General features: G+C 39.8%; 2 protein-coding genes across 3 annotated transcripts in view; one reads left to right on the forward strand and one right to left on the reverse strand.

The window, feature by feature from the left end:
• The window catches only part of URB2 (URB2 ribosome biogenesis homolog), a 45,600-nt gene extending 39,831 nt beyond the window's left edge, over positions 1 to 5,769 (reverse strand). Inside the window, exons 1-3 of the mRNA XM_072647467.1 lie at positions 5,543 to 5,769; positions 4,536 to 4,678; positions 1,246 to 1,422 (exon numbers count right to left, since the gene is read on the reverse strand). Coding sequence (XP_072503568.1) covers positions 1,246 to 1,422; positions 4,536 to 4,661 — 303 coding nt within the window. The 5' untranslated portion in view covers positions 4,662 to 4,678; positions 5,543 to 5,769. The remainder of the gene's footprint in view (positions 1 to 1,245; positions 1,423 to 4,535; positions 4,679 to 5,542) is intronic.
• A 6-nt stretch (positions 5,770 to 5,775) lies between these two features.
• Positions 5,776 to 12,285, forward strand: part of TAF5L (TATA-box binding protein associated factor 5 like) — a 31,617-nt gene continuing 25,107 nt past the window's right edge. The window contains exons 1-2 of one of the 2 annotated variants that reach the window (XM_072647469.1): positions 5,776 to 6,030; positions 7,710 to 7,756. In XM_072647469.1, coding sequence (XP_072503570.1) covers positions 6,024 to 6,030; positions 7,710 to 7,756 — 54 coding nt within the window. In that variant the 5' untranslated portion in view covers positions 5,776 to 6,023. The remainder of the gene's footprint in view (positions 6,031 to 7,709; positions 7,757 to 12,285) is intronic. The other variant, XM_072647468.1, reaches the window with a different exon arrangement.

Genomic DNA, 12,285 nt, shown 5'->3' on the forward strand with positions numbered 1-12,285 from the left:
AGCAGTAATTCCTATACTCTCTGAAATTCAGATTTCTAATCTTTAGCTTATATTCCATCAACTTTGAACTCTGATAGGCAAATGAATCATTTATTCATCTCAGTCTCTTAGAGAGTGTCACTGTCACTATTAATAAACCAATTAGGGCTTTGCCTACCTCTCTTTTCCTCGAGTTTTAGGATCTGATCTACTTTCCTTCTATCCTGAGCATTCCCTGCCCACCCACTCACATACTTCCCTAATTATTGGCAAATAGTGGTCCAGCCTCCAGCAGAACCCAACAGCAGAAAGGATTTGGTTCTTTATGAAAGAAACCAGTGATATAGAGGAATAGGTAAGGAATACAATCTGACTGAATACAGCTGAGAACTAAATGGATCTCTAATTACCTGAAAAGCTTTATACCAATTCTCAATGTGTCTGACAAGTGTAAAGAAGTATCACGCTCATTACGCAGGTAGAAAGAAATGAAATATTCAAGCCTGAAGTTGAATAATGAGTCAAAAGGAAGGAAGCATGGTGGTGTGGACAAAGTACTGCACATACAGTCAAGAGAGTTGAGTTATAATCCCAGCTTTCCATTAAATACTTGGGTTTCTTAACAACAACAAGCATTTCCTTTAGACTTTAAGGTTTGCAAAATGTTTTACATTATCTCAGTTTATCCTCACAACAATCCTGGAGATGGGTGCTATTATTATCCCCATTTTACAGATGAGGAAACTGAAGCAGGCAGCAGTTATGTAACTTGCCCAGAGTCACACAGCTAGTAAGTATCTGAGGCTAGATTTGAACTCAAGTCATCCTGACTTCACGCCTGGTGCTCTGTGCACTAGTGGTTACCTCATTCTATCTCTATGGACTTCAGTTTCCTTCTCTGTAAAATAAAGTGACTAGATAGCTAAACTTCCTTCAACTGCAACAGTCTATAAGATTCACAATGCAGTGAGTCTTGCCCTCAATATTTTACCTTCTATCTATTCTGTATCTTATGTGTATCTATTTTTTATACCCCCCCCCCCATTAGAATGTAAATGCCTTGTGGACAAGGGCTATTTTCTCCTCTCTGTATTTCCAGAGCCCAGCTTAGCACAGTGTCTGACATTTTAAATACTTAACAGTGGCTTACTGATTGATTTTCAAACAGAAAATCATTTCACATTACCTTGAGAAGTGAGATACTAGCAACTAGGTGTGAGGGAAAATATAAATCATTTTTGGGATAATATGAGTAAGTGAAGTTACCTTGGCTAGTGAAAAATGGAGGTTTACTGTCTTTCCATTCTTGATGAGATTCTGTAATTTTCTGCTGTGCAGGATGTTATCCAGGTAGATCCAAAGTCTTTCAACAATATCCTCCTTCAGTTCAAGTTTTTTCTTGTAATATGTAACCAAACTGTGTCTTGCCCAGTCAAGTAATACCTACATTTGAAGGGAGTCAATTTTGTGAAAAGAATGCTATTTCATTAGAAAAAATGATATGTAATATTTGTAACAAAATTTAAGAAATTTGGGTTTTTTAAATTAGATTTCTATTTAAGCTCAAATTTATCCATCATAGAAAATCTACCTTTTATAACTCAACTTTGGTAATAAGAGCACCAAGAGATAATTACATATGTTTATTTATTTTTCTAAAAAAGTAACAATCAGAAAAAATCCCTTTGAACTTTTTTATCCTTCACTGAGAGTTGAGGGAAAAAATGATGCTGAAGCCCTTACATGTTTCATCTTTAAATCACATTTCATTTCAAATGCTCAACAGTAGTTGCAGGGAATTGTCATGTTGCAAAGTAGGTTAAGGCAAAACAAATATTGCCTATATATTGTGCTATGAGAAACGATGAACAGGAAGACTTCAGAGAAGCCTGGAAAGAATTATATGAACTGATGCTGAGTGAAAGGAGCAGAACCAGGAGAATTGTGTACACAGCAATAACCACAGTGTGCAAGGAATTTTTCTGGTAGACTTAGTACTTCGTTGAAATGCACGGACCTAAAAAATTTCCAATGGACTCGAGGCAAAATGCCTTCCTCATGCAGAGAAAGAACTATGGAATTGGATCACAGATAGAAATAGATCATTTTCTTTTGTATTATGTTTTGTTTTATGATTTTTCCTATTCGTTTTAATTCTTCTATGCAACAGGTATTTAATAGGAAAGTACATGTAGAACCTATATAAGATTGTACACCATCTCAGGGAGGAAGTGGGGAGGGAGGGGGGAATGAGGGGAAACGGAGGCGAAAAAATCTAAGATATATGGAAGTGATTGTCGAATACTAAAAACAAATAAAATAATTTAATTAAAAATAAATAAAAAATAATTTTGCCTGTAAAGTCAGATTTACTGACAGCTGACAAAAAGCTGTAGGAACATTACTAATGAAGTCATAAATGTCAGAAATAGGATGAACTGACATAAGTGCTGAGGAAGGTATAGTTCTTTGTGTATCCCTATTTGGCATCCATTTTATTTAAATGTTACGTGAGATAAAGAAATGAGAGATGTCATCATCATATGGTGGTTACTAACAATATATGTACACAACATTACTCAAGGTCAGGGGCTCTCAAAGTGTGTCCATGACATCAAAACTATTTGGATAATAATATTAAGATGCTATTTGTTTATTATATGCTTTCCTTTTTCAACTACATAACTGTGTGAGGTCAAGTTTTCTTCATATATTTCACTAAAGGAACACTGCAACAGCCTGGATAGGGAAGCACATATGAGAATCTTGCTGTTATGTCAGACATTAAAAGAATTTGCAAAAATATGTAAAAACACTGACATTCTTCATATTTTTTTTGTTTCTAGAAAACACTTATTTTGCATAAAATGTTAATTATGTTAACGTGCAATGGGTTTATCATTGCCATTTTATTCATAAAAATTGATTGGTTTTAATTTCTAAAACAGCAAACACTGACAGATATGACACATATAAAAGTTCTTTGGGGTCCTCAATAATTTTTAATTCTGAGACCAAAAAGATTGAGAACAGTTACTCTAGATGCTCCAGAAACAGAATACTGGCAAACAGAGTAGATGCTCAATGAAAACTTAAAGAGATTCTAGTCTGTGGCTAAATATATCAGATAGTTAACTAGTGGTATTAATAAACACAAGGTCTTCAATTCAAATCCTATGGGTCAAAGTCCGGTTTTGTTCCATAACCTTGGTCCACACACATAGTACTAGCTCTTGACCTTACAAATGTAAGCCTTTGATCACAAGTGGGACCAAGAGAGACAAGGTACTTAACTCACAGCAAAACCATCACCATTGCTAGAAAATAACTCAATGTATGTGTCCAAATGATAATGGATAAGGAGTATCACTTATATATTAATGGACTTATTTTTATTAGTAACTAGAAGATATGGTCCCTGACTTTAAGCAGCTTAAAACTTCAAAAAATATATTTGATCATTATAAATATTTTTTCCTCTTGACAAAAACTATCTTTTGATCAACTGTTCGAAGTTATTATACATGATATAACCTTTAACCTGAAGACCTTCAATGTTTCCTAAGAACCTAATAACAAACATAACTTCCTAAATGAGATATATAAAACTAAGAAAGAGAAATGCCCTTGTTCTATATCAATTATCAACCCAAATACAGCAGACTGGGGGAAAAAAATTAAAGTTTTCTATGATGATACATAGTAATAACAACAGCTCACATGTATACAGCATTTTACGGTTTGCAAAGCCCTTTACATGTATTATCTCTTTTGATCTTCACAACAAGCCTGGGAAGTAGGTGCTATTATTATCCCTATTTTACAGATGAGGACACTTAGGGCCAGAGAAGTTAAGTCACTTTCCAAGATCATACAGCAATTAAGTGTCTGATGCCATTCCATCCTCTATAGCAACTCACAACTTCAACACCTCAGTTTCCACATCTTTAAAACAATCACAACAACAACTAGTAAGCTTATTCAAAAAGTTCTTGTGAGCATAAAGTGGGGAAGAGATATATTTAAATATTTTGTAAACTTTAAAGTACTACAAAAGTAAGCTCTTATTATTGCTATTACTAAGGAAGTAAAATGAAAAGCCGAAAAAGTTTCTGAATAGAAGTAACCTAGGTTCTATCATATTCTCCATGTGACCTTTAGGAAATGCCTTCTATATCCAGTTAACTACATCTTAATTAGCACAAGTGTTAATGACAGAGTAGATAAGAAAACTGATTGCTGAGTCAGAAAGATCTGGGTTCAAGTTCTCCCCGTGATGGATACTGGCTGTGACCCCTGGCAAGTCATTTAACTTTTCAGTGTTCCAGGAAATTCTAAGACTCTGCACTGCAAACCAAGTATTTATCTGCAGCAATTCAAAGTTAAGGTATAACATATCCGTTATGTTATAATACCAAAACTAAAGACTCATGTACATTAATATTACTCAAGATTAGGGGTTCTCAAAGTGTGTTCACTCCCTCAAAGCTACTTCCATAATAACACTAATACCAACTTTTTTTAAAATCTTGTTAAAGACTTCAGGTTAGACTTACTTGTTCTTTATTTGGAAGAAAACACTGTTGGGAAATCCATGCAAAGTGAGCCAATTTCAGTTTGTCTTCCCAGGCAGTTTTGCTACTTTTCAATTTAAGGGATATACCAGAATAAACAGCAGCCATTATGACAAGTCTTCTCTCTGAAATATTAAATATTAGGGAAAAACATTAAAAGCTAGCCTCACATGCACTAAAAAGCCAGTAAGAAACAATGTGATTAACTATGCTTACGTAGTCTATCCAGATTAATGCCATTAGAAAAAGTGGATTAAAATCCTCAACAAACATAAACTTTAAAATACTGTGATTCTCTTTACAAAGCTCCTGGTAAACTACTGGAAAATTCTGACAAAAACTCACTACACTACATGCACACACGTAAACATTCTGTTTTAGTGAGCTTCAAGATTTATTCTCATTTGCCAACTTTTCTTCTCTAGTCTCATGATTTGACCTACTTTCGTTTGAAATAAATATTGAATGAACTTTCAGAAAGTCCTCCATAAATAAAAATACTAGATTTTGTTTTCACATTTCTTTTTTAGATTAGCAGAAAATTAAGTGAAGCATTTCTGTACACATCTTCTACGAAAACTCTACATTCGTCGTATTCCTGAAAGAAAAGATCCCCTGGGGAAAGCAATTGCTTCTTTAAACGTAAAGACACTTCCACTTGCTTACACCTATTACTCAAAGCAACCAAAATGGACTTTTTGTAAATTTACAAAGCAAAAATTTCCGGTATTATTCAGTTAGACTGACTGGCTGCTGAAGGCACTGTCTCCAGTGGACCTCTAACAGGGATTGTAGAACGGAGTCCGCAGAAAACAAGAAAGCACAGAGACGGAGGTACCGGGAGCACAGCAGGGGTTCAGCGAATGCTGGGTCGGTAAAACTAATTGGAGTTTGGCAAAGCGAGGAGGGGGGCGGGGTCAGGAAGGAGAGTTCCTAGGAAGGGCAGCACCCACCTCCAGGCTCCTCACCCTAACCGGGTCTACACTTACCCAGGCGGGGGGTCCCGGCGAAGAGGAACGAAGAAGAAAGGCAGTCTGAGTAACGGGCCGACGGAGCGGTCAGCTTCAGCACCCTCCCAAAGGGCAGAAGCGCAGATTCCCACGTTGCTAACCACGTGGGTAGGTTCCCAGGGCCTCCGCCTACGTTCCTTCCGCCTAGACGCCGCCGGCCGGCTGAGGAGGGGTGGAGAGTTACGCACGCCAGGCATTTCCAGCCAATCGTCGAGGCCGCTCGCCTATTGGTGGAGGGGGTTGCGCGTTAGAGGGTCTGAGCGGCCCAGCCCCGCCGGCCCGCTCCGTGTCAGTCAGTCATGGAGCGGTCGCCTCGAGCCGCAGTGGCGGCGGCGGGGACCGGGAGCCGGGGGCCTGGCTGAATCGGCAGTCCGAGTGGGAACGTGTCGCAGAGGCGAGGGAGGCAGAGGCGGCGGGTTCCGGGTGGCTACGGCGGCAGGAGGAGCCGGAGCCGCCTGGGATGTTCAGTGAGTGTGGGACGGGCAGGCGGGAAGGAGGGGGGTCGCGAGCCTGAGCGCGCGCAGGCCGAGAGCGAGGCAGCGTCGCCGCCGCCGCCGCCGCCCGCCTCTCTCTGGAGCCGGCGCGCGGGGGTGAGGCCTAGCGCGGGGCACGCGCTGCGGCTGCAGCTCCCGGCCGCGTGGGGGTGGGGGAGGCGGCAGCGGCCCCCGGAGCTCGCCCCGCGCGGGGCAGCTGCTGGGGCGCCGCGCGCTGCCTGCGCCTGGCCTGGTTTGGGAGGAAAGAAGGCGGACGGTGCCCTGGATGCCCCTGCCCTGTCTCGTCTGCCTGCCTCTGCCGCCTCCATCTCTTTCCCCGGCGGACACCGACACATCCTCCACGCCGGAGGAGCGGGAGGGACCGCGGAGAGGGGATCCCGAGCCGGCCGGGAAGGTGGGGGACTCGCTCTAAGTCAGGATGGGGACGGACTTGGGTAAAGGACAGCTCCCGAGAGACGAACCTGGTGGAGCCCGGAATCAACTTTAAGAAAGCATTTTCCCCCCAGTTACATTTAACCACATTCAAGGTCAAACTCCACAGTTCTTCCGAGTGGGCGCAGGAGCAAACCTTTCTAACCCGCGAGTGACACAAGGCGTCTGGAGGTGTAGCGACCAGGTGCCGAGACGTTTGGCAAAATGAGTTTCTAGGTTATGGCTAAAAAGTTGTAGGTTCTAGGGGGACGTGCATCCCTCTCAAAAGTCTGTTCAAAAAAATCATTTAAAAAGAGTGGATTGTGAGAATTGCTATCATTTTAAAGTTAGCGGAAGTCAGTGCAGTAAAGCTTTGTGCCGTTTGCTTCCTTTAACCAGTGGTAGCCTTGCTTTTATAAGCTGGATCTCCTCATTTGTGTCTTATACCTATGATCCGAAGGAACTATCTTCTCAGCATCCACATGAAGTTACTTAGACTTGTAAGGTGTAGTCTGGCCTCAGCATGATAACCCGAGTTGGAACTTTTAGTTGGGATACGGTGTTAATAGTGTAATTTTCCCTAGGCTAGCTACCTTGAAGGGCAGAGGATAGCAGTCTGAGTAGTGACTGGGTGGGGTCAGGGAGCTAATTAACGCAGACTCTGGGGTTAACTGAGCTTCTAAGGAAAATGAAACTGGGGAGCCAAGTTGACTGAACTCATCAGATCAGATGCAGCTTAAACTCCATTCTGGGATGTTTAATTTTTTTCTTCCTAAGTTCGAACCTTTTTTGATTTTGTTTTCAATTGGAATAGAATGTGATCTCCTTGGGGACTGATTAACTGCTTTTGCTATTTGTAACTCCAGTGCTTCGCATATAGTGAGCGCTTAATCTGTGGGTTTTTTATTCATTCCTTCTGTTTTGTATTTGTATCCCCAGCACTTAGATCAGTTCCTTGCACATGATAGAGGCTTCATAAATGCTGGCTGATTGATGAATGCAATTAGCATAATAACTTTTGGTTTTCAGTTTGGCTTTTTTTATTAATCATTAGCACTTTTTAAAATCTTTTTTTAGATTGCTGGTAAGAACGTGAGTTTGTTTTCTCCCCTTGAAGAATCAACCCACCAGTAAATGCGTAACTTTTAATTGTGTTGCTTCTTTTTTTTTTAAAGTAGTCACACCTTGCCATTGCTTCTCTGGGGTTTCCTGACATTCTTTCTTCTTCTTCTTCCTCCTAGAGTGCTCCTCAGACTTTGCTGGTTCTTCATCCAGGTCACACTTAACTGTGAGTGTGCTCCCAAGGCCTGTCCTGGGCCCTTTTCTTGCTCTATACTGTCCGAGTTATCTCCGTAGCTTTCATGGGTTCAGGTATCATCCCTATGCACATTATTTCAGATATGTATTTCCTACTATAGTTTTTTATCTGAGCTCTGGTCCTGTGTGTTCAATCTGGATGTCTCATTGGCATGTAGAACTCAACATGTGCAAAATAGAACTTATTATCTTTTCCCCAAAGCTCTCCCCTCTCAGTCTACTAGAATCTCAATGTCAGAGTTCACCTCTTTCTCACTTTCACTCTACATATGCCATCAGTTGATAAATCTTGTCATTTCTAACAGTAATATCACTCCTGTGTGTTCCCTACTCTACACTAGTTCAAGCCCTCATAACTTCTAACATGGACTATTGCAGTAACTTTCTGGTTGATCTGCCTTATGTCTCTTCCCACTCTGGTTCATCCACCATACATGTGCCAAAGGGATTTTCATAACACATAGGTCTGACCATGTCCCTCTTTTGCTCAATAAGCATTGATGGCTCCTTTCTACCTCTAAGATCAAATATTAAGTCTTTTGTTTGGCATTTAAAGATTTCATTACCTGACTTTTTCCTACTATTTATTTCAGTCTTATTCCTCTCTATTCAATCTATGATCCAGTGACACCACCTACTTGCTGTTTCTTGCCCATGATGACTTTCCCTGGCTGTCCCCATTCCTAGAATGTTTTCCTTCTTCACCTCCACCTTTTGACTTCTCTGGCTTCTTTCAAAATTCATTTCAAATGCTTCCCTCTTCAGGAGACCTTTCCAGTTTCCCCAGTCACTTGAGCCTTTTCTAAAGTTACCTCTTTTCTACTCTGTTTTCTACTCTGTATGTGTCTGTTCATTTACGGATTGTCTCCCCCATTGGTGTATATGTTTCTTAAGGGTAAGTACTGTGCTTTTGCTTTTGCCTTGGTTTATATCCCGGTGCTTAGGCCAATGTCTGGTATATACTTAGTGTTTAATAAGTGAATATCAATTATTGATTGATTGATAGTGCCTCAAGTATGGTGACACAAAAGTTTGCTTTTATGATGTTTTTCTTCCCTGTTTATTTTTGTAGATAACACTACTGCCACACTGATCCTCCACTGCTTGAGATCTTACAATTAACTTTGATTCTATTTCCCTTTCCTCAGTCCAACCATCTATTTAGAAGTCCTTTCAGGATTGGCAGTCTCTCTCTAACATGTCCCCTATTTTCCAGTCTCACTACAACAGCTCTAGTTCTCACCTAAATTATTGCCTACCAGTCTCTTTGCTCTCATTCAGTCAGCCGTTCATTCCACGGACACAGTAATCCTCCCTGTGAGATCATGGAATATCAAAGCTAGAAAGGAACTTAGAGATCTTGTAGTACAACAAATGAGGAAAACTTAACCCTAATCACATCATTGCTCTGTGCTCAGCTCTTTCCTGACACTCCATTGCCTACCCCCAATAATATATAAATCCCTTGTCCTGGTTTTCAGGGTCCTTCACAATCTACCCTCTGTAACTTTAGTTCATACTATTTCCCTTCACAAAATACTCTTTCCCCTGTTATTTACCATTTCATTCAGCAAGCATTTATTAGGCTACTGCTATGTAGCAGAAACTGCAAGGCGCTATAGAAAGACAGATTGGAAAAAAAGAAAAAGGCCCTGCTTCAAGGACCTAACATTATGTCAATCAATTAAGCATGTGCTATGTGCCAGGCACTATGCTAAGCAGGAATACAAAAGGAGGTAAAAGATAGTACCTGCCCCCAAGAAACTTAGAGGAGACAATAAATATTTGCAAATAAATAGATATAAATCAAATTATAAGCGGGATAAATAGGAAGTAATTAACAGAGTGGAGGCATTAAGAATTAAGAGGAGTTAGGGAAGGCTTCCTGTAGAAGGTGGGATTGGAGTTGGGACTAAAGGAAGGCAAAATGTCAGTAGTTGGAGAGAGCATTCCAAACATGAGGGACAAATGCTCAGAGATGGATTAGCTTGTTCATGGAACAACAAGGAGGCCAGTGTTGCTGGATCACATTGTCTCTGTGGGGAAGTATGATAGAGAAAGATTGGAAAGGTAGGAGGTGGCTAGATTTCCATGACTGAATACCAAACAGCCTTTTTTATTTGATCCTGGAGGCAATAGGGGGCCACTGGGGTTTATTGAATATGAGTGTGACATGATTAGACCTGCGTTTTAGGAAAATCACTTTAGTGGCTGAATGGAGGATGGATTGGAGTAGGGGGAGACTTGAGACAGGCAAATTCACCCTCAGGCTATTTCAGTAGCCCAAGATTGAGGAAATGAGGCCAGTACTAGAGTTTTGTGGCAGTGTCAGTAGAGAGAAGGGGATGCATTCAGGAGATTCTGGAAAGGTGAAAAACAGGTGCGGGTATAGGTAAATACAAAATACATACAAATTCATTTTTATTGAGGAGATTTCCCCCAGTAACCAAGGAAATGAGGATCAAGTAGCAATTGAACTGAACCTTGAGAAAACCCAGTGTGAAAAGGAAGTATATTCTAGGGTTGGGGGGAAATGTGTGCAAATCTTTTCCCAATTCCATTACCTTTGCTTATGTTATCCATAGTATTTGGATACTCTATTTAAATCTTCCTCACCTTTCCTAAAGATCTAAATCAGGTGTCACTTCTTGAACAAAGCCTTCTATAATCCACCCCACTCCTCACCTCAGGATGAAAGTCATTCTTCTTTCTCACACATCCTTTGTGTGTGTATTCCTATGTTGTTGAATTGTTTCCGTCATGTCTGACTCTGTGACCACTTTTGGGGTTTTCATGGCAAAGGTACTGGAGTGGTTTGCAGTTTCCTTCTCCAACTCATTTTACAGATGAGGAACCTGAGACAAGCAGGATTAAGTGCCTTACCCAGGATCCCACAGCTATTAACTTTCTGAAGTTAGATATGAACTCAAGAAGATGAGTTTTCTGACTCCAGGTCCGATACTCCATTCACCGCACCACCTTGCACCCTATATATTACCATGACTGTTTTGCAAGTATTAATGAGATGAAACATTGTTATAACAACAGACCCTACAAAGTAAATTATCCAAAGCATTTAAGTAAAACCTGCTAATAATTGCTCATTTGTAACTAATAGCACGTCACTTTCTACTTTTGTATCTTGTTAACATAATGGAAGAATGTGTCTCTTTTGAGCCTGCTTAAATTTCTTATATGATTTTGTCTCTATTCCCTTCACATTTCATTTTTTCCTTACATAATTCTTTTTTCTTCCCTCCCTCTCCCCAATAAATTATAAATTCCTTGGGAGTAAGACGATCATCTCTATCCGTATATTCCCCATATCTGGCACAATGCCTTGCACACATTAGACTCTTAATGGATTTTTTAAAAACTGGATGCTATATCAGCAGCTCTGGGAGCCATCTGTGCTGAAAGCCCTTTAGGTAGGGTTTGTTTTAATCTAGAATAAACTATGAGCATTATTATTTGTCTCCTCATTTTATTGATGAGAAAACATGAGGTCAGTGACTTGCTTAAGGTCATATATAGCTAAGTAGCAACAGGATTGGGACTCAAGGCTGACTTTCAATATTTCAATAATACTCTTTCAACCAAACTTCTTTGGTATAATAATGGGTACTCTAAAAATAGGTAGCATATGACTAAAAGATGATTACTAAGGGATTCCATACATAATGCCTTAGGAAGCAAGGTGATGTTAATTTGTCAGCATAATCATTGTTCTTATTCAGAAAAAGACATTAATAATAAAATCAAAAAGTATGAGAAAACCAAGAAATTGTTTTTGTATATGTTCACATAGAAACTTTATCTAATTCTATACTGAAAGCAGTTTAGTATTAAGATGAATACATAAAATATTGAACCCAAATTAAGTTGAATTTTTAGCTTAACTATTTGACTTAAGTTGCCTCCTCTCTCCTCCAGTCCCCAACAGTTGACTAGAAAACAAACCAATATACAATTCTCAGACCCTCGGTCCCACAATAAAATTTGCCTTAATTTTTTTGAAAAGCCTTCTTAGTTATTTTTCTGGTGGTATTAATGGATTTGTACTAGTCTGTGTTCACTTTTATCCTGTGACCTTTCTAATCAACCTTATGGATGCTCATTCTAAAGATGCAGAGAGAACAGAAAAGAATGAGTTGCATTCTGTGTAATTCTTGTCTGTGTCCTCCCATAATTTCACCCCAGGGGATTCACCTAATGTGTAAGAGGTCTTTCTTTATTTTCCTTTGATATCATGTGGATACCCCTGGAAAGCTCTCCAACAATTATCTTTTACCCTCACCTTATGATCAGCCCATTTTTAAAATATGTATTTCTTTGATGGCACCCTTTTCTCTAGTTCTTTGCTATTCCTTATTTGTTATGTTGCAACCTGCTTACACACATCCCGAGTCCGTTTTTTACTTTATGATAATCAATATAAATTTCTCAGAAACTGTTATATGTTATATGAAACATGTTATATGACTTGCAGGTATGTAATAA

Source organism: Notamacropus eugenii, chromosome 2 (assembly GCF_028372415.1).
Source record: "Notamacropus eugenii isolate mMacEug1 chromosome 2, mMacEug1.pri_v2, whole genome shotgun sequence".
In the NCBI taxonomy this organism is placed as follows: domain Eukaryota; kingdom Metazoa; phylum Chordata; class Mammalia; order Diprotodontia; family Macropodidae; genus Notamacropus; species Notamacropus eugenii.